This window comes from Haliotis rubra, unplaced genomic scaffold, assembly GCF_003918875.1.
Source record: "Haliotis rubra isolate DU_JTF1 unplaced genomic scaffold, ASM391887v1 Scf892, whole genome shotgun sequence".
In the NCBI taxonomy this organism is placed as follows: Eukaryota; Metazoa; Mollusca; class Gastropoda; order Lepetellida; family Haliotidae; genus Haliotis; species Haliotis rubra.
In genome coordinates this window covers 214722-237332 of record NW_025767626.1, presented here as the reverse complement: position 1 = coordinate 237332, position 22611 = coordinate 214722, and the positions used below count along the sequence as shown (strand labels likewise).

The 22611-nt window shown below is 43.9% G+C and overlaps 1 protein-coding gene across 1 annotated transcript in view; it reads left to right on the top strand.

Moving 5' to 3' along the window:
* The first annotated feature begins 7512 nt into the window (after positions 1-7512).
* Positions 7513-22611, top strand: part of LOC124263647 (medium-chain acyl-CoA ligase ACSF2, mitochondrial-like) — a 47241-nt gene continuing 32142 nt past the window's right edge. Inside the window, exons 1-5 of the mRNA XM_046698300.1 lie at positions 7513-7636; positions 15519-15702; positions 17116-17244; positions 18844-18897; positions 19544-19662. Coding sequence (XP_046554256.1) covers positions 7539-7636; positions 15519-15702; positions 17116-17244; positions 18844-18897; positions 19544-19662 — 584 coding nt within the window. The 5' untranslated portion in view covers positions 7513-7538. The remainder of the gene's footprint in view (positions 7637-15518; positions 15703-17115; positions 17245-18843; positions 18898-19543; positions 19663-22611) is intronic.

Below are 22611 nucleotides of genomic sequence, written 5' to 3'. Positions count from 1 at the left end.
TCACCTGTATATATGTGTACAAGAGCCGGAAGGTGGTGAAAGCTGATCATCCCGCAGTGTTGGATAACATCACCAGTATATATGTGTACAAGAGCCGGAAGGTGGTGAAAGCTGATCACCCCGCAGTGTGGGATAACATCACCTGTATATATGTGTACAAGAGCCGGAAGGTGGTGAAAGCTGATCATCCCGCAGTGTGTGATAACAGCACCTGTATATATGTGTACAAGAGCCTGAAGGTGGTGAAAGCTGATCATCCCGCAGTGTGTGATAACAGCACCTGTATATATGTGTACAAGAGCCGGAAGGTGGTGAAAGCTGATCATCCCGCAGTGTGGGATAACAGCACCTGTATATATGTGTACAAGAGCCGGAAGGTGGTGAAAGCTGATCATCCCGCAGTGTGTGATAACAGCACTAGTATATATGTGTACAAGAGCCTGAAGGTGGTGAAAGCTGATCACCCCGCAGTGTGGGATAACATCACCAGTATATATGTGTACAAGAGCCGGAAGGTGGTGAAAGCTGATCATCCCGCAGTGTGGGATAACATCACCAGTATATATGTGTACAAGAGCCTGAAGGTGGTGAAAAGCTGATCATCCCACAGTGTGGGATAACATCACCAGTATATATGTGTACAAGAGCCGGAAGGTGATGAAAGCTGATCACCACACAGTGTGGGATAACATCACCTGTATATACGTGTACAAGAGCCGGAAGGTGGTGAAAGCTGATCATCCCGCAGTGTGTGATAACAGCACCTGTATATATGTGTACAAGAGCCGGAAGGTGGTGAAAGCTGATCATCCGACAGTGTGGGATAACATCACCTGTATATATGTGTACAAGAGCCTGAAGGTGGTGAAAGCTGATCATCCTACAGTGTGGGATAACATCACCAGTATATATGTGTACAAGAGCCGGAAGGTGATGAAAGCTGATCACCACACAGTGTGGGATAACATCACCTGTATATACGTGTACAAGAGCCGGAAGGTGGTGAAAGCTGATCATCCCGCAGTGGGGATAACAGCACCTGTATATATGTGTACAAGAGCCGGAAGGTGGTGAAAGCTGATCATCCCGCAGTGTGTGATAACAGCACCTGTATATATGTGTACAAGAGCCGGAAGGTGGTGAAAGCTGATCATCCCGCAGTGTGTGATAACAGCACCTGTATATATGTGTACAAGAGCCGGAAGGTGGTGAAAGCTGATCATCCCGCAGTGTTGGATAACATCACCTTTATATATGTGTACAAGAGCCTGAAGGTGGTGAAAGCTGATCACCCCGCAGTGTGTGATAACAGCACCAGTATATATGTGTACAAGAGCCGGAAGGTGGTGAAAGCTGATCACCCCGCAGTTTTGGATAACAGCACCTGTATATATGTGTACAAGAGCCTGAAGGTGGTGAAAGCTGATCACCCCGCAGTGTGGGATAACATCACCTGTATATATGTGTACAAGAGCCGGAAGGTGGTGAAAGCTGATCACCCCGCAGTTTTGGATAACAGCACCTGTATATATGTGTACAAGAGCCGGAAGGTGGTGAAAGCTGATCACCCCGCAGTGTGTGATAACATCACCTGAATATATGTGTACAAGAGCCGGAAGGTGGTGAAAGCTGATCACCCGCAGTGTGGGATAACATCACCTGTATATATGTGTACAAGAGCCTGAAGGTGGTGAAAGCTGATCACCCCGCAGTGTGGGATAACATCACCAGTATATATGTGTACAATAGCCGGAAGGTGGTGAAAGCTGATCATCCCGCAGTGTGTGATAACATCACCTGTATATATGTGTACAAGAGCCGGAAGGTGGTGAAAGCTGATCATCCCGCAGTGTTGGATAACATCACCAGTATATATGTGTACAAGAGCCGGAAGGTGGTGAAAGCTGATCACCCCGCAGTGTGGGGATAACATCACCTGTATATATGTGTACAAGAGCCGGAAGGTGGTGAAAGCTGATCATCCCGCAAGTGTGTGATAACAGCACCTGTATATATGTGTACAAGAGCCGGAAGGTGATGAAAGCTGATCACCACACAGTGTGGGATAACATCACCTGTATATACGTGTACAAGAGCCGGAAGGTGGTGAAAGCTGATCATCCCGCAGTGTGGGATAACAGCACCTGTATATATGTGTACAAGAGCCGGAAGGTGGTGAAAGCTGATCATCCCGCAGTGTGTGATAACAGCACCTGTATATATGTGTACAAGAGCCGGAAGGTGGTGAAAGCTGATCATCCCGCAGTGTGTGATAACAGCACCTGTATATATGTGTACAAGAGCCGGAAGGTGGTGAAAGCTGATCATCCCGCAGTGTTGGATAACATCACCTTTATATATGTGTACAAGAGCCTGAAGGTGGTGAAAGCTGATCACCCCGCAGTGTGTGATAACAGCACCAGTATATATGTGTACAAGAGCCGGAAGGTGGTGAAAGCTGATCACCCCGCAGTTTTGGATAACAGCACCTGTATATATGTGTACAAGAGCCTGAAGGTGGTGAAAGCTGATCACCCCGCAGTGTGGGATAACATCACCTGTATATATGTGTACAAGAGCCGGAAGGTGGTGAAAGCTGATCACCCCGCAGTTTTGGATAACAGCACCTGTATATATGTGTACAAGAGCCGGAAGGTGGTGAAAGCTGATCACCCCGCAGTGTGTGATAACATCACCTGTATATATGTGTACAAGAGCCGGAAGGTGGTGAAAGCTGATCACTCCGCAGTGTGGGATAACATCACCTGTATATATGTGTACAAGAGCCTGAAGGTGGTGAAAGCTGATCACCCCGCAGTGTGGGATAACATCACCAGTATATATGTGTACAATAGCCGGAAGGTGGTGAAAGCTGATCATCCCGCAGTGTGTGATAACATCACCTGTATATATGTGTACAAGAGCCGGAAGGTGGTGAAAGCTGATCATCCCGCAGTGTTGGATAACATCACCAGTATATATGTGTACAAGAGCCGGAAGGTGGTGAAAGCTGATCACCCCGCAGTGTGGGATAACATCACCTGTATATATGTGTACAAGAGCCGGAAGGTGGTGAAAGCTGATCATCCCGCAGTGTGTGATAACAGCACCTGTATATATGTGTACAAGAGCCTGAAGGTGGTGAAAGCTGATCATCCCGCAGTGTGTGATAACAGCACCTGTATATATGTGTACAAGAGCCGGAAGGTGGTGAAAGCTGATCATCCCGCAGTGTGGGATAACAGCACCTGTATATATGTGTACAAGAGCCGGAAGGTGGTGAAAGCTGATCATCCCGCAGTGTGTGATAACAGCACTAGTATATATGTGTACAAGAGCCTGAAGGTGGTGAAAGCTGATCACCCCGCAGTGTGGGATAACATCACCAGTATATATGTGTACAAGAGCCGGAAGGTGGTGAAAGCTGATCATCCCGCAGTGTGGGATAACATCACCAGTATATATGTGTACAAGAGCCTGAAGGTGGTGAAAGCTGATCATCCCACAGTGTGGGATAACATCACCAGTATATATGTGTACAAGAGCCGGAAGGTGATGAAAGCTGATCACCACACAGTGTGGGATAACATCACCTGTATATACGTGTACAAGAGCCGGAAGGTGGTGAAAGCTGATCATCCCGCAGTGTGTGATAACAGCACCTGTATATATGTGTACAAGAGCCGGAAGGTGGTGAAAGCTGATCATCCGACAGTGTGGGATAACATCACCTGTATATATGTGTACAAGAGCCTGAAGGTGGTGAAAGCTGATCATCCTACAGTGTGGGATAACATCACCAGTATATATGTGTACAAGAGCCGGAAGGTGATGAAAGCTGATCACCACACAGTGTGGGATAACATCACCTGTATATACGTGTACAAGAGCCGGAAGGTGGTGAAAGCTGATCATCCCTCAGTGTGTGATAACATCACCTGTATATATGTGTACAAGAGCCAGAAGGTGGTGAAAGCTGATCATCCGACAGTGTGGGATAACATCACCTGTATATATGTGTACAAGAGCCGGAAGGTGGAGAAAGCTGATCATCCCGCAGTGTGTGATAACATCACCTGTATATATGTGTACAAAGCCGGAAGGTGGTGAAAGCTGATCACCCCGCAGTGTGGGATAACATCACCAGTATATATGTGTACAAGAGCCTGAAGGTGGTGAAAGCTGATCATCCCGCAGTGTGTGATAACAGCACCTGTATATATGTGTACAATACCCGGAAGGTAGTGAAAGCTGATCATCCCGCAGTGTGTGATAACAGCACCTGTATATATGTGTACAAGAGCCGGAAGGTGGTGAAAGCTGATCACTCCGCAGTGTGGGATAACATCACCTGTATATATGTGTACAAGCAGTTTCCTTCTTGACCATCCTGAAACCAGCCGGGGGTGACTACGCTCGGTTATCCCGGGTGCTCCAGACGCTTCCCAACAGGTCTTGACAGGTGTAAATATATTAACTCACCACTGCCCTCTATAGTGAGTCTCAACGGAAACTGAGAAGATGCGGGTTAGAATTGATCTTCAGCAACCCATGCTTGTCGTAAGAGGTGACTAACAGGATCAGGCTCGTTGAGTTGGTCATCGTATCCCAGTTGCGTAAATAGATGCTCATGCTGTTGATCACTGGATTGTCTGGTCCAGACTATTTACAAACCGCCGCCATATAGCTGGAATATTGCTGGGTGCGGCGTAAATCTAAACTCACTCACTTAACGGAAACAATGTAACACAGAAACTGCCATTGCTCTTCACATAACGGCTAATATGGGATACTGGAGACATTTGTTTGCCCCTTATTAAAAAAAGTACTGTCGGAAAAAATTATATCGACAATTACTGTAGTTGATATTTGAAAGTGTGACATATTTGTTAAACTAAGTTCGGCCTAACTACAGTCTCAGTGGTAGGGAGATGGGTAAGGTACGCAATTGGTTTTTACTGAGGCAATTATTTGATAATGGTTGATATTTCAGATTCAAAATCATATACAATCATTCATACCACCTCGACCTAATATGGCATATGAGTAGTCACGATGTACCATTCCCTAATCATAATGATTACTCGTAAAACATCGAAAAACTTCATCGAAACAAACTATACTGTGACCCACCTGGCAGGCAGATAGGGTGACAGCGTTCATGTAACCTACGGGCAGTACATGTCAGGGACCGTCTCAAAATACCAAGTATCAGTATCACTGCTGGTCGAGGACTCTAGCGGAATTACAACAGGTGCAACTCGGCTGACGTTAACGCCGTCCCTAAGACGGTATTCGTCCTCGATTTTGAGGAACACGGTCTTCTGCCTTTTGCCACACTTCTGGGGTAATTCTCGCAAAAGAAGCATACACAAGCTCTTTAACGTCTGAGAACTTGAATGTGGTATTATTGCGAGCAATAAAATTCTTAGAGTTACCCCATATCAGCTCGATGGGATTGAGCTCACAGTGCCCTAGTGGTGTACGCCTTGTTTTGCAGCTAGTTTGTCAGTGATGTACTGGATTGGCATTTTGTGCTGCCGGATTTTTTCTATGAGCTGGGGCTTTGTTCCTGATTGCCTGTAAGGCACGTCACAGGAAGTGAGAAAATCCTGCAACTGAGCCTTGAGATTGCTCGTGGTGGGTGTGATGGTACCAGGGACACGCAGGTTATGGTAACTGGCGTTATCCAAAATGATAACGCTTGGTTCGTCCAGCTGCGGTAAAAGCTGATGTTCGAACCAATCCAAAAATAGCTGCCCAATGCCCATTCATTTTGCTATCACCATCAGATATCTTGACCTCAAAAATAAAGTCACAACCCCCAATCAGTCCCTTGCAACGGGTACCAGCATGCAAGATGATCAAGCGTCTACCTTTGCCTGATGGTAACACTGGTGCCTTAGAACAATCTGATGGAAGCCACATCCGATCGGTTGAGTGATTTTTATTACACCAGGTTTCATCAAGGTATATCATTTGAAAACCCAAATTGCGGTATTCTTCAACTGTTCTGAGATAAGCTGATCGCATGGACAGGATTGAGTACTTTTCTCTAAACACAGCTGTCATCTCCCCTTTTGGTGTACCTGAACCCCATTTCTACCAGAGCTACAATAAGTGTTGTTTTCGAGACATTTATTGTATCTTTGATCTCATTTTGTATTTTTGCACACGTCGGTGGGATTTTGCGTTCATACAGTTTATAAACTGCACGGCGTATGACACCCTTATCAAAGCTATCCAGTTTGTGTTTCCTACCTGGTTTTGATTTTGACACGACCCCTGAGGTAACTGATTTGTTTACAACTTTGTAAACCTGATTATATGTCAAATTCAGGGCTTTACACATTCTAAAGTAAACCCTGTCATAGCTGACGAGAGGGCGGAACGATGGCAGTCACGGATGTAGCGGTGTTGGGCTGGTGTGGTGACTCGCGGTCTTTCTGATCTGTACATGTGGTCTTTAGTCATTTTCAAAAGGGAGGGGTTTCAGGGATTGGGATAGGGAACTTTGACAATGGGCCATTTTCAAGATAATTGGCCATTTTCTGAATTTAGAATGGGCCACTGCCCTTGTATCAATAGTAATATACAAAATTTTAATGGGCCATTTTCTATTCTAATGTGCAAAATGGCCAATGGCCCCTACCTTTCCCAATCTCTGAGGGTTCGAACCCCTTGAAACAAACACACACACACACATACGCACGCACGCACGCACACACACACTCCGCCAGTGCTACATGATAGTCACATTAACCTTACCTGGGTACTATTATTACTAGTGTGTCATGGTAGTATATATTATGAAATGGGAGAATACATTAATTGAATAAATGGTCTCCATTAATATAGGCCAATATTTACAATGTTGGTGTCCGATGAAGGAAAGACAATATTTGATTAATTTATATGATTATGTCAAATTTTATGTCACCAAACTGAAATTAGAAGCATATTATTGGTTATTCCTCAACCATGCATCATAAGCTACCGTTTGATATGCTACATGACTATGTTGTGATATGTTTATGAAAATGTATTTGTATCGAAATGGTGTCGCAAGCAATTTTGGGAACTCATATTCAATCATCCCACAATGACACTTATAGCAAACAGAAAAAATGGAACCATGTTTTTTTCTGAATCCATACACAATAGTGATTACAATTATTATTGGTTCAAACAATTAACATTAATTCCCACGGAATTACATAAGCCCCTCTGGGCGGTGGGGTAGCCTAGTGGTTAAAGCGTTGGCTCGTCACGCCGAAGGCCCGGGTTCGATTCCCCACATGGGCACAATGTGTTAAGCCCATTTCTGGTGTCCCCCGCCCTGATATTGCTGGAATATTGCTAAAAGCGGCGTAAAACTAAACTCAGTCAGTCAGACATAAGCCCCTCTACTGTGTGTGATATTGTTCATCAATATTGTATGACGCTTCTTTAAGTTTTAGCACACTAGCTTCAGTGAGAAAGGGAGATTACTCTAGATTTTTGTAAGGTTAGAAGGCTTGTTAACATACGTGTTCTACATGATGGCGAGCAGGGTGTTTGGGAGGGTACCTTTCACAAGAGTGCAAGAGCGGTGCACCTTGCACCACAAGCAGCAACAGCTGCAACAACTAGTCAGGTGCAGTATCGAAACTTTTTATCTCGTAGTTATCTCATTTACGCCCAAATATGCAGTTTGTTTGTTGCAAAGTGGTAAGGTTTCATGTTTGACAAGTGTGGCTGAAAGGGCGAAGATATATAAATAAGCTCCACGGATGACTGGCTGGCTGGCAGGTCAACTGACCACGTTATGGTATATAACTGTTGTATCGACTGTCCTGACGATGTATTTGTACATCGGAGCAGTTACACTCCTACATATAAAGTACTGTCGGAAATTCTTGAAAACTTCTTTTTTATTTTTATTTAAAATTTAGAGATATTAGAGTTACTTAAATAACAAATATCACTTTAAAAATGATCTATCTAATGTAGAAATAAATTTTGAGACATGCCTTAAAATGTGTTTTGCGTATTAAAATATCAAAAACTTAGAAATAATAAGGGGTAGTGGAACAGAAGAATGAGGACAATTTTATGATGAATGAACATTATTTGAAACAAACATTAACTGCCTTTATTATGTCATCAACATGCTCTGTCTATGGACAGGTGAAATAGACACCTGAGCACCTGAGGGTTCATCTCAATAGTTTTCTATCTTCAAAATGTTGAACATGTGTACGCATAGTGTACATATCGTTTATGTAAGGGATCATGTGATATCCATAAAAGGATTATCCATTTCTCACACCAACAACGCCTACGTATTGAGGTTCTATGTCAAGGACCTGGTCCTGAGACTGTCCTCTGCCACACTTCAGGGGTTCTCCTGCCAAACGATGCATGGATCAACTCATTCACTTCCTCATAACAAACCCTTTACAGTTTGCCCAGATAAGTTCGATTGGGTTCAGTTCACAATGTCTCACAGGTGATCGTAGCACAATGTCTCACAGGTGCACGTAACACAATGTCTCACTGGTGAACGTAGCACAACGTGTTGAGCAGCCAGCACGTCGGCCCTGTACTAATTGGGCCTTCTGTTCATGCGGAACTTCTCAATCATCTGTGTCTTTGTGTCTGCAGTGAACAGCACACGATATGAGGAAATCCTGCATCGTCTTCTTCAGGCTGCTCATTGTCGGTGTGATGCTACATGGTCCCTGCACATTATGGTAGCTGGTATTGTCGGCGTGATGCTACATGGTCCCTGCACATTATGGTAGCTGGTATTGTCGGTGTGATGCTACATGGTTCCTGCACATTATGGTAGCTGGTATTGTCGGTGTGATGCTACATGGTTCCTGCACATTATGGTAGCTGGTATTGTCGCACATTATGGTAGCTGATGCTACATGGTTCCTGCACATTATGGTAGCTGGTATTGTCGGTGTGATGCTACATGGTTCCTGCACATTATGGTAGCTGGTATTGTCGGTGTGATGCTACATGGTTCCTGCACATTATGGTAGCTGGTATTGTCGGTGTGATGCTACATGGTTCCTGCACATTAAGGTAGCTGGTATTGTTGGTGTGATGCTACATGGTTCCTGCACATTATGGTAGCTGGTATTGTTGGTGTGATGCTACATGGTTCCTGCACATTATGGTAGCTGGTATTGTCGGTGTGATGCTGCATGGTTCCTGCACATTATGGTAGCTGGTATTGTCGGTGTGATGCTACATGGTTCCCGCAACATTATGATGCTACATGGTTCCTGCACATTATGGTAGCTGGTATTGTTGGTGTGATGCTACATGGTTCCTGCACATTATGGTAGCTGGTATTGTTGGTGTGATGCTACATGGTTCCTGCACATTATGGTAGCTGGTATTGTCGGTGTGATGCTACATGGTTCCTGCACATTATGGTAGCTGGTATTGTCGGTGTGATGCTACATGGTTCCTGCACATTATGGTAGCTGGTATTGCTGGTATTGGGTGTGATGCTACATGGTTCCTGCACATTATGGTAGCTGGTATTGTTGGTGTGATGCTACATGGTTCCTGCACATTATGGTAGCTGGTATTGTTGGTGTGATGCTACATGGTTCCTGCACATTATGGTAGCTGGTATTGGTTCCTGCAATATTATGGTGCTGGTATGCTATGCATGGTTCCTGCACATTATGGTAGCTGGTATTGTCGGTGTGATGCTACATGGTTCCTGCACATTATGGTAGCTGGTATTGTCGGTGTGATGCTACATGGTTCCTGCACATTATGGTAGCTGGTATTGTCGGTGTGATGCTACATGGTTCCTGCACATTATGGTAGCTGGTATTGTCGGTGTGATGCTACATGGTTCCTGCACATTATGGTAGCTGGTATTGTTGGTGTGATGCTACATGGTTCCTGCACATTATGGTAGCTGGTATTGTCGGTGTGATGCTACATGGTTCCTGCACATTATGGTAGCTGGTATTGTGTGATGGGTGGTGCCTGATGTCTACATGGTTCCTGCACATTATGGTAGCTGGTATTGTTGGTGTGATGCTACATGGTTCCTGCACATTATGGTAGCTGGTATTGTTGGTGTGATGCTACATGGTTCCTGCACATTATGGTAGCTGGTATTGTCGGTGTGATGCTACATGGTTCCTGCACATTATGGTAGCTGGTATTGTTGGTGTGATGCTACATGGTTCCTGCACATTATGGTAGCTGGTATTGTCGGTGTGGATGCTACATGGTTCCTGCACATTATGGTAGCTGGTATTGTCGGTGTGATGCTACATGGTTCCTGCACATTATGGTAGCTGGTATTGTCGGTGTGATGCTACATGGTTCCCTGCACATTATGGTAGCTGGTATTGTCGGTGTGATGCTACATGGTTCCTGCACATTATGGTAGCTGGTATTGTCGGTGTGATGCTACATGGTTCCTGCACATTATGGTAGCTGGTATTGTTGGTGTGATGCTACATGGTTCCTGCACATTATGGTAGCTGGTATTGTTGGTGTGATGCTACATGGTTCCTGCACATTATGGTAGCTGGTATTGTCGGTGTGATGCTACATGGTTCCTGCACATTATGGTAGCTGGTATTGTCGGTGTGATGCTACATGGTTCCTGCACATTATGGTAGCTGGTATTGTTGGTGTGATGCTACATGGTTCCTGCACATTATGGTAGCTGGTATTGTCGGTGTGATGCTACATGGTTCCTGCACATTATGGTAGCTGGTATTGTCGGTGTGATGCTACATGGTTCCTGCACATTATGGTAGCTGGTATTGTTGGTGTGATGCTACATGGTTCCTGCACATTATGGTAGCTGGTATTGTTATGGTGTGATGCTGCTACATGGTTCCTGCACATTATGGTAGCTGGTATTGTCGGGTGTGATGCTACATGGTTCCTGCACATTATGGTAGCTGGTATTGTTGGTGTGATGCTACATGGTTCCTGCACATTATGGTAGCTGGTATTGTCGGTGTGATGCTAGGTGGTTCCTGCACATTATGGTAGCTGGTATTGTCGGTGTGATGCTACATGGTTCCTGCACATTATGGTAGCTGGTATTGTTGGTGTGATGCTACATGGTTCCTGCACATTATGGTAGCTGGTATTGTTGGTGTGATGCTACATGGTTCCTGCACATTATGGTAGCTGGTATTGTCGGTGTGATGCTACATGGTTCCTGCACATTATGGTAGCTGGTATTGTTGGTGTGATGCTACATGGTTCCTGCACATTATGGTAGCTGGTATTGTCGGTGTGATGCTACATGGTTCCTGCACATTATGGTAGCTGGTATTGTCGGTGTGATGCTACATGGTTCCTGCACATTATGGTAGCTGGTATTGTCGGTGTGATGCTACATGGTTCCTGCACATTATGGTAGCTGGTATTGTCGGTGATGATGCTACATGGTTCCTGCACATTATGGTAGCTGGTATTGTTGGTGTGATGCTACATGGTTCCTGCACATTATGGTAGCTGGTATTGTCGGTGATGCTACATGGTTCCTGCACATTATGGTAGCTGGTATTGTTGGTGTGATGCTACATGGTTCCTGCACATTATGGTAGCTGGTATTGTCGGTGTGATGCTACATGGTTCCTGCACATTATGGTAGCTGGTATTGTCGGTGTGATGCTACATGGTTCCTGCACATTATGGTAGCTGGTATTGTCGGTGTGATGCTCCATGGTTCCTGCACATTATGGTAGCTGGTATTGTCGGTGTGATGCTACATGGTTCCTGCACATTAAGGTAGCTGGTATTGTCGGTGTGATGCTACATGGTTCCTGCACATTATGGTAGCTGGTATTGTCGGTGTGATGCTACATGGTTCCTGCACATTATGGTAGCTGGTATTGTCGGTGTGATGCTACATGGTTCCTGCACATTATGGTAGCTGGTATTGTCGGTGTGATGCTACATGGTTCCTGCACATTATGGTAGCTGGTATTGTCGGTGTGATGCTACATGGTTCCTGCACATTATGGTAGCTGGTATTGTCGGTGTGATGCTACATGGTTCCTGCACATTATGGTAGCTGGTGGTAGCTTATTGTCGTGTGATGCTACATGGTTCCTGCACATTATGGTAGCTGGTATTGTCGGTGTGATGCTACATGGTTCCTGCACATTATGGTAGCTGGTATTGTTGGTGTGATGCTACATGGTTCCTGCACATTATGGTAGCTGGTATTGTCGGTGTGATGCTACATGGTTCCTGCACATTATGGTAGCTGACATTGTCTGTGTGATGCTAGGTGGTTCCTGCATATTATGGTAGCTGGCATTGTCAATCACTGTGACAGTTGGCTCATAGAGATTGCTGATGTTCCATTCAATCAATGAAGACATCGCCGTTCATCTCCAGATCGTAATTTCCACTTGATTTCTTTGTTTCAAAGACCAACTTGCAACCCTCGATCAAACTTTTGTCCCGGCTTCCTGCATAATGTACAATCATTCGGTTGCCCTTTCCAGATGGTTCTTGTTGACCCAAGTTTCATCCAGGTAAACTATCTGGAAGCCAAGGGCGAGGTACTCTCCCACAGTTATAGGTCGAGGTGTATCTGTGCAGATATTCTAAATAACAATGTTTACAATCAGTATCAACCTTCAAAAAGATGGCACTAAGTCATATTGCAGCGTCAGTTCAAACACACATTTGGTTCTATGATGGCATGTTTGCTATGTCGGTAGGGCGTATTCTTTTCATTTAAGCTTGCTGCAAAAGTTTATCCAACTTAAGTTCTGTTGTATTTTCAAGTCCAGTGTCATGTCTGCAAAGAACCAAAATACATGCAGGTTGATTCTCATTCCATGTTCAGGGACATAATTAGCGATGTCGATGGTTTACCAACCAAAACCCCAAACTTACGTTTAGATAATGTCGGTAGAGTCAGGGTAATTTACGTTACTTTGTGTTTGTTTACAGCTTTTCTTGTGGTAAATCATCGCACAGACCCACAAGATAACTTTTCTTGATTGGCCTGTTCGTCTATTCTCGATATGTAAAAACATATACTTTCGTTAACATTGATTTTTCTTACAATATGTCAAAATATGCTCGACGTCAGTAGAGATTTTTGAAGCAAGTAATCATACATAACCGTTATAACTCTAGCATCCCAGTAATAGTCTTCATCACTGTACATTTGGGGCCTGGCGGTCTGTTGTTATACATGTGCCCCAACCAAGTATTCTGTATTTATTCATCTTGCCATAACATTATTCATTACCAAAACTAATTAACATTACCGCCATATTGGGAATTTGGAAAGTTTCGGGGAGATATTGTTTTGTTGTCTGGTATTGCGGAAATATCAAATGTGAATCAAACTTTGACAAGTGTTGCTGTTGCATATGTAGTCACGTTGTGTTGCTGTTGTAGATGTAGTCACGTTGTGTTGCTGTTGTAGATGTAGTCACAATGTGTTGCTGTTGTAGATGTAGTCACGTTGTGTTGCTGTTGTAGATGTAATCACGTTGTGTTGCTGTTGTAGATGTAGTCACAATGTGTTGCTGTTGTAGATGTAGTCACGTTGTGTTGCTGTTGTAGATGTAATCACGTTGTGTTGCTGTTGTAGATGTAGTCACGTTGTGTTGCTGTGGTAGATGTAGTCACGTTGTGTTGCTGTTGTAGATGTTGTCACGTTGTGTTGCTGTTGTAGATGTAGTCACATTGTGTTGCTGTTGTAGATGTAGTCACGTTGTGTTGCTGTTGTAGATGTAGTCACGTTGTGTTGCTGTTGTAGATGTTGTCACGTTGTGTTGCTGTTGTAGATGTTGTCATGTTGTGTTGCTGTTGTAGATGTAGTCACATTGTGTTGCTGTTGTAGATGTAGTCACGCGTTGTGTTGCTGTTGTAGATGTAGTCATGTTGTGTTGCTGTTGTAGATGTAATCACGTTGTGTTGCTGTTGTAGATGTAGTCTCATTGTGTTGCTGTTGTAGATGTAGTCTCATTGTGTTGCTGTTGTAGATGTAGTCACATTGTGTTGCTGTTGTAGATGTAGTCATGTTGTGTTGCTGTTGTAGATGTAGTCACGTTGTGTTGCTGTTGTAGATGTAGTCATGTTGTGTTGCTGTTGTAGATGTAATCACGTTGTGTTGCTGTTGTAGATGTAGTCTCATTGTGTTGCTGTTGTAGATGTAGTCTCATTGTGTTGCTGTTGTAGATGTAGTCTCATTGTGTTGCTGTTGTAGATGTGGTCACATTGTGTTGCTGTTGTAGATGTAATCACGTTGTGTTGCTGTTGTAGATGTAGTCTCATTGTGTTGCTGTTGTAGATGTAGTCTCATTGTGTTGCTGTTGTAGATGTAGTCATGTTGTGTTGCTGTTGTAGATGTAATCACGTTGTGTTGCTGTTGTAGATGTAGTCACGTTGTGTTGCTGTTGTAGATGTGGTCACATTGTGTTGCTGTTGTAGATGTAGTCACGTTGTGTTGCTGTTGTAGATGTAGTCACGTTGTGTTGCTGTTGTAGATGTAGTCACGTTGTGTTGCTGTTGTAGATGTAGTCACGTTGTGTTGCTGTTGTAGATGTAGTCACGTTGTGTTGCTGTTGTAGATGTAGTCACAATGTGTTGCTGTTGTAGATGTAGTCTCATTGTGTTGCTGTTGTAGATGTTATCACGTTGTGTTGCTGTTGTAGATGTAGTCATGTTGTGTTGCTGTTGTAGATGTAGTCACGTTGTGTTGCTGTTGTAGATGTGGTCACATTGTGTTGTTGTTGTAGATGTAGTCACGTTGTGTTGCTGTTGTAGATGTAGTCACGTTGTGTTGCTGTTGTAGATGTTGTCATGTTGTGTTGCTGTTGTAGATGTAGTCACGCCAGTGTTGCTGCTGTTGTAGATGTAGTCAGATTGTGTTGCTGTTGTAGATGTAGTCACGTTGTGTTGTTGTTGTAGATGTAATCACGTTGTGTTGCTGTTGTAGATGTAGTCACATTGTGTTGCTGTTGTAGATGTAGTCACGTTGTGTTGCTGTTGTAGATGTTGTCACGTTGTGTTGCTGTTGTAGATGTAGTCACGTTGTGTTGCTGTTGTAGATGTAATCACGCCAGTGTTGCTGTTGTAGATGTAGTCACGTTGTGTTGCTGTTGTAGATGTAATCACGCTTGTGTTGCTGTTGTAGATGTAGTCACGTTGTGTTGCTGTTGTAGATGTAGTCACGTTGTGTTGCTGTTGTAGATGTTGTCACGTTGTGTTGCTGTTGTAGATGTAATCACGTTGTGTTGCTGTTGTAGATGTAATCACGTTGTGTTGCTGTTGTAGATGTGGTCACATTGTGTTGTTGTAGATGTAGTCACGTTGTGTTGCTGTTGTAGATGTTGTCACGTTGTGTTGCTGTTGTAGATGTAATCACGTTGTGTTGCTGTTGTAGATGTAGTCACGTTGTGTTGCTGTTGTAGATGTAGTCACGTTGTGTTGCTGTTGTAGATGTAGTCACGTTGTGTTGCTGTTGTAGATGTAGTCACGTTGTGTTGCTGTTGTAGATGTAGTCACACAGCAGTGGAAAAGCTGACGTTGAGTTACACCCATGGAGCCAGTTCCACCCCACTGTTTGGTGTGACTATCGGGAAGCGTCTGCAGCACCAGGCTGAGATCAACCCGGACAAAGATGCAGTTGTGTTCATTCGCGAAAATGTCAGGAGGACAATAGCACAGCTGCTCGACGAGGTACTAATCAAGATACTTAAAGATTGACAATAGTTCCTGTGTACCTAGATAATGATGTACAGTCAGCTCTCGTTAATCCGACACTCATTAATCCGACAATCACGTTAATCCGACAAAAAATTAGGGAACCATTTAAAACAGTGATAATTACTCTCGTTAATCCGACATTCTCGCATTCCGACTCCGACACACCAATCTAGCAGCTGATTATTGTAAATACAGTGTAAAAACATTCGTTAATCCAACAATCAACACAGCCGGTCGGATGATCCGACCGTATATCCGACCGTATACAAACAATCACACGTGAGTGATAATTAGCGTGTGCCTTACTGGCTGCTTGACAACGGCGTCAGTGAACATCAAACTTGTTAATTAGGAACACAGGATAATTAATTGAGACGATTTAATCAAGAAATAACAGTGGAGCGAGCTGTATAAAATGTATATGATACAACCGACAGGAGTTTTCATCACAAGATATTGGTCACGAGTACACCACCTGCTAAGCGACCCCTTGTAGAAGTTACGCCATTGATCAAGAAAAATCTCCTTTTGAAGAAAGACAAACCCCAGACAACACAACAAGAAGTCATCACTTTTGCTGAGCAGAAGTTTGATGTGAAGATTGGACGATCAACCGTATCTGACATCCTGAAGCAGTCTGCTTAGTGGTTGAGCGTCTCTATGACTGATTCCAATGCTTCAAGCTATCTGAGGCCAAAACATTGTTGAACACTTTGCAAACATTTCTGACACACCACTTAGATGTGTTTGATGTGAATGACCATCAAAGATTTTTTCAAGTTATAAATTATATATGTTATGATACACGCCTGAGTGTACATTCGACGTCCACATGTTATTATGGAATTAGTTGTATGGAAACTGTAACATCCGGGTCATAATGGCAGCAGATATGCGGTAAAAACAAACGTGAGTTTTGTGCCAATGTGGTCATGAAATAGATATGAAACTGTTCGCTTATGTGATTGTATATGTATGTTATGCCATCTATGAATGTTAATAAATGAAAACAAGTATGTATTGTTAGTATCTTTTATTTCTGTGAATATTTTTACATACGATGAAGATAACTAGATCTACCATGCATGCAACAGTATGACGATCATGACATTTAGTAAACATTGATATTTTCATACAAATACATTAATCCGACATTTTCATTAATCCGACATTTTCGTTAATCCGACATATTTCTCTGCAACCACAAGTGTCGGATTAACGAGAGTTGACTGTACTTTTTTTAACATTGTCTGTGTACTCAGGCGAGAAACGTTGTGGCATAAGGAAAGATTTGTTTCTTTCTTTGGGTTATTTTGTTGTTCAACACCTCATTCAGCAAGAATGTGAAAGTGTGTATGTAAACTGAAGTTTGGGTGTTTGTTTCAGGCGGACCAGCTTGCGGCGGGGCTTCTGCAGCTCGGGGTGAGACGAGGAGAGAGGGTTGGGATATGGGGGCCCAACTCTCTCGAGTGGGTTGTCACCCAGTATGCCACGGCCAGAGCAGGGATCATACTGGTACGACGTGATGTGTGCCAACCTAGTCACTGAGCCACATGGCTGTCTTGTCCAGACTAGGTCACCAGCTATATTTACAAGCCCTTGTGATATTATATATGGGGCCTGATGATGTTATTTGAATATATATTGGCCCTGATGATTTTACTTGAATATACAGGGGCCCTGATGATTTTACTTGAATATATATGGGCCCTGATAATGTTACTTGAATATATATGGGCCCTGATAATGTTACTTGAATATATATGGGGCCTGATGATATTACTTGAATATATATGGGCCCTGATAATGTTACTTGAATATATATGGGCCCTGATAATGTTACTTGAATATATATGGGCCCTGATGATGTTACTTGAATATATATGGGCCCTGATAATGTTACTTGAATATATATGGGCCCTGATAATGTTACTTGAATATATATGGGGCCTGATGATGTTACTTGAATATATAGGGCCCTGATAATGTTACTTGAATATATATGGGCCCTGATAATGTTACTTGAATATATATGGGGCCTGATGATGTTACTAGAATATATATGGGCCCTGATGATATTACTAGAATATATATGGGGCCTGATAATGTTACTTGAATATATATGGGGCCTGATGATGTTACTTGAATATATATGGGGCCTGATAATGTTACTTGAATATATATGGGGCCTGCTGATGTCACTTGAATATATATGGGCCCTGATGATGTTACTTGAATATATATTGGCCCTGATAATGTTACTTGAATATATATGGGGCCTGATGATATTACTTGAATACCTGATAATGTTACTTGAATATATATGGGCCCTGATAATGTTACTTGAATATATATGGGCCCTGATAATGTTACTTGAATATATATATGGGCCTGGGTTACTGATGATGTTACTTGAATATATATGGGCCCTGATAATGTTACTTGAATATATATGGGGCCTGATGATGTTACTTGAATATATATGGGGCCTGATGATGTTACTTGAATATATATGGGGCCTGATGATGTTACTTGAATATATATGGGCCCTGATGATATTACTAGAATATATATGGGGCCTGATGATATTACTTGAAGATGTATATGGGCCCTGATAATGTTACTTGAATATATATGGGGCCTGATGATGTTACTTGAATATATATGGGCCCTGATGATATTACTAGAATATATATGGGGCCTGATAATGTTACTAGAATATATATGGGCCCTGATGTTACTTGAATATATATGGGGCCTGATAATGTTACTTGAATATATATGGGGCCAGATGATATTACTAGAATATATATGGGCCCTGATGATGTTACTTGAATATATATGGGCCCTGATAATGTTACTTGAATATATATGGGCCCTGATGATATTACTAGAATATATATGGGCCCTGATGATGTTACTTGAATATATATGGGCCCTGATGTTACTTGAATATACATGGGCCCTGATAACGTTACTTAAATATATATGGGCCCTGATAACGTTACTTAAATATATATGGGCCCTGATAACGTTACTTAAATATATATGGGCCCTGATAATATCATGTGAACATTTGGTCATGTCACCCAGTAACCATGGTAACTGTTGCAGGTGAACATCAACCCTCAGTACAGGGAGAAGGAGTTGGAGTATGCACTGAACAAGGTGAGAGGTTATCTTATATTTCCTGAATCTGTTGGACTGATGGGCTTGTACCAGCCAAGTCATCTCAGGCAGAGTTGTGGCTCTTAGTCGTCAGAGACCAATCGTTATGGGCTGGAATACAAGGTTAACAATGATCTTTAGTCTCACATTTTACTGACAAGCCTTAATTTTACTGCAATATAAATCACAATTTACTCACTCACAGCTCTGTCTAATATCTCTATAACAGCACATGTACTACAGAAGGGTTTCAACAGATACAAAGTGAGTGAGTGAGTTTAGTTTTATGCTGCACTCAGCAATATTCCAGCTATATGGCGGCGGTCTGTAAATAATCGAGTCTGGACAAGACAATCCAGTGATCAACAGCATTAACATCGATCTGCGCAATTGGGAACTGATGACATGTGTCAACCAAGTCAGCGAGCCTGACCATCTGATCCCGTTAGTCGCCTCTTACGACAAGCATGGGTTACTAAAGATCAATTCTAACCCAGACCTTCACGGGTCACAAATACAAAGCATACTATAGAGAACCTGTGAAACTAAATGTTCTAAAGTGGGTATCGTAGACTGTGTATCAGGGCCAGCTACATGAACTATTGTTTTGTGGTGTCCTCACTGACTGATCTGGCTGCCACCCCAGGTAGGCTGCAAGGCTCTCATAGCTGCCCCAGGATACAAGGATATGGACTACTATCAGCTGTTGTACAGCATCATCCCTGAGTTGGCCACAGCCCACCCTGGAGATATCCACAGTCACATGTAAGTACAGCCCACCCTGGAGATATCCACAGTCACATGTAAGTACAGCCCACCCTGGAGATATCCACAGTCACATGTAAGTACAGCCCACCCTGGAGATATCCACAGTCACATGTAAGTACAGCCCACCCTGGAGATATCCACAGTCACATGTAAGTACAGCCCACCCTGGAGATATCCACAGTCACATGTAAGTACAGCCCACCCTGGAGATATCCACAGTCACATGTAAGTACAGCCCACCCTGGAGATATCCACAGTCACATGTAAGTACAGCCCACCCTGGAGATATCCACAGTCACATGTAAGTACAGCCCACCCTGGAGATATCCACAGTCACATGTAAGTACAGCCCACCCTGGAGATATCCACAGTCACATGTAAGTACAGCCCACCCTGGAGATGTCCACAGTCACATGTAAGTACAGCCCACCCTGGAGATGTCCACAGTCACATGTAAGTACAGCCCACCCTGGAGATGTCCACAGTCACATGTAAGTACAGCCCACCCTGGAGATATCCACAGTCACATGTAAGTACAACCCACCCTGGAGATATCCACAGTCACATGTAAGTACAGCCCACCCTGGAGATATCCACAGTCACATGTAAGTACAGCCCACCCTGGAGATGTCCACAGTCACATGTAAGTACAGCCCACCCTGGAGATATCCACAGTCACATGTAAGTACAGCCCACCCTGGAGATATCCACAGTCACATGTACGTACAGCCCACCCTGGAGATATCCACAGTAACATGTAAGTACAGCCCACCCTGGAGATATCCACAGTCACATGTAAGTACAGCCCACCCTGGAGATATCCACAGTCACATGTAAGTACAGCCCACCCTGGAGATATCCACAGTCACATGTAAGTACAGCCCACCCTGGAGATGTCCACAGTCACATGTAAGTACAGCCCCACCCTGGAGATATCCACAGTCACATGTAAGTACAGCCCACCCTGGAGATATCCACAGTCACATGTAAGTACAGCCCACCCTGGAGATATCCACAGTCACATGTAAGTACAGCCCACCCTGGAGATATCCACAGTCACATGTAAGTACAGCCCACCCTGGAGATATCCACAGTCACATGTAAGTACAGACCACCCTGGAGATATCCACAGTCACATGTAAGTACAGCCCACCCTGGAGATATCCACAGTCACATGTACATTACAGACCACCCTGGAGATATCCACAGTCACATGTAAAGTACAGCCCACCCTGGAGATATCCACAGTCACATGTAAGTACAGCCCACCCTGGAGATATCCACAGTCACATGTAAGTACAGCCCACCCTGGAGATATCCACAGTCACATGTAAGTACAGCCCACCCTGGAGATATCCACAGTCACATGCATGTACAGCCCACCCTGGAGATATCCACAGTCACATGTAAGTACAGCCCACCCTGGAGATATCCACAGTCACATGTAAGTACAGCCCACCCTGGAGATATCCACAGTCACATGTAAGTACAGCCCACCCTGGAGATATCCACAGTCACATGTAAGTACAGCCCACCCTGGAGATATCCACAGTCACATGTAAGTACAGCCCACCCTGGAGATATCCACAGTCACATGTACGTACAGCCCACCCTGGAGATATCCACAGTCACATGTAAGTACAGCACACCCTGGAGATATCCACAGTCACATGTAAGTACAGCCCACCCTGGAGATATCCACAGTCACATGTAAGTACAGCCCACCCTGGAGATGTCCACAGTCACATGTACGTACAGCCCACCCTGGAGATATCCACAGTCACATGTAAGTACAGCCCACCCTGGAGATATCCACAGTCACATGTAAGTACAGCACACCCTGGAGATGTCCACAGTCACATGTAAGTACAGCCCACCCTGGAGATATCCACAGTCACATGTGCATTACAGCCCACCCTGGAGATATCCACAGTCACATGTATGTACAGCCCACCCTGGAGATATCCACAGTCACATGTAACAGCCCACCCTGGGAGATATCCACAGTCACATGTAAGTACAGCCCACCCTGGAGATATCCACAGTCACATGTAAGTACAGCCCACCCTGGAGATATCCACAGTCACATGTAAGTACAGCCCACCCTGGAGATATCCACAGTCACATGTAAGTACAGCCCACCCTGGAGATATCCACAGTCACATGTAAGTACAGCCCACCCTGGAGATATCCACAGTCACATGTAAGTACAGCCCACCCTGGAGATATCCACAGTCACATGTAAGTACAGCCCACCCTGGAGATATCCACAGTCACATGTAAGTACAGACCATGCTGGAGATATCCACAGTCACATGTAAATTACAGCCCACCCTGGAGATATCCACAGTCACATGTAAGTACAGCCCACCCTGGAGATATCCACAGTCACATGTAAGTACAGCCCACCCTGGAGATATCCACAGTCACATGTAAATTACAGCCCACCCTGGAGATATCCACAGTCACATGTAAGTACAGCCCACCCTGGAGATATCCACAGTCACATGTAGCATTACAGCCCACCCTGGAGATATCCACAGTCACATGTAAGTACAGACCACCCTGGAGATATCCACAGTCACATGTAAGTACAGCCCACCCTGGAGATATCCACAGTCACATGTAAAGTACAGCCCACCCTGGAGATATCCACAGTCACATGTAATTACAGAGCCCACCCTGGAGATATCCACAGTCACATGTAAGTACAGCCCACCCTGGAGATATCCACAGTCACATGTACGTACAGACCACCCTGGAGATATCCACAGTCACATGTAAGTACAGACCACCCTGGAGATATCCACAGTCATATGACGTACAGACCACCCTGGAGATATCCACAGTAACATGTAAGTACAGCCCACCCTGGAGATATCCACAGTCTCATGTATGTACAGACCACCCTGGAGATATCCACAGTAACATGTAAGTACAGACCAT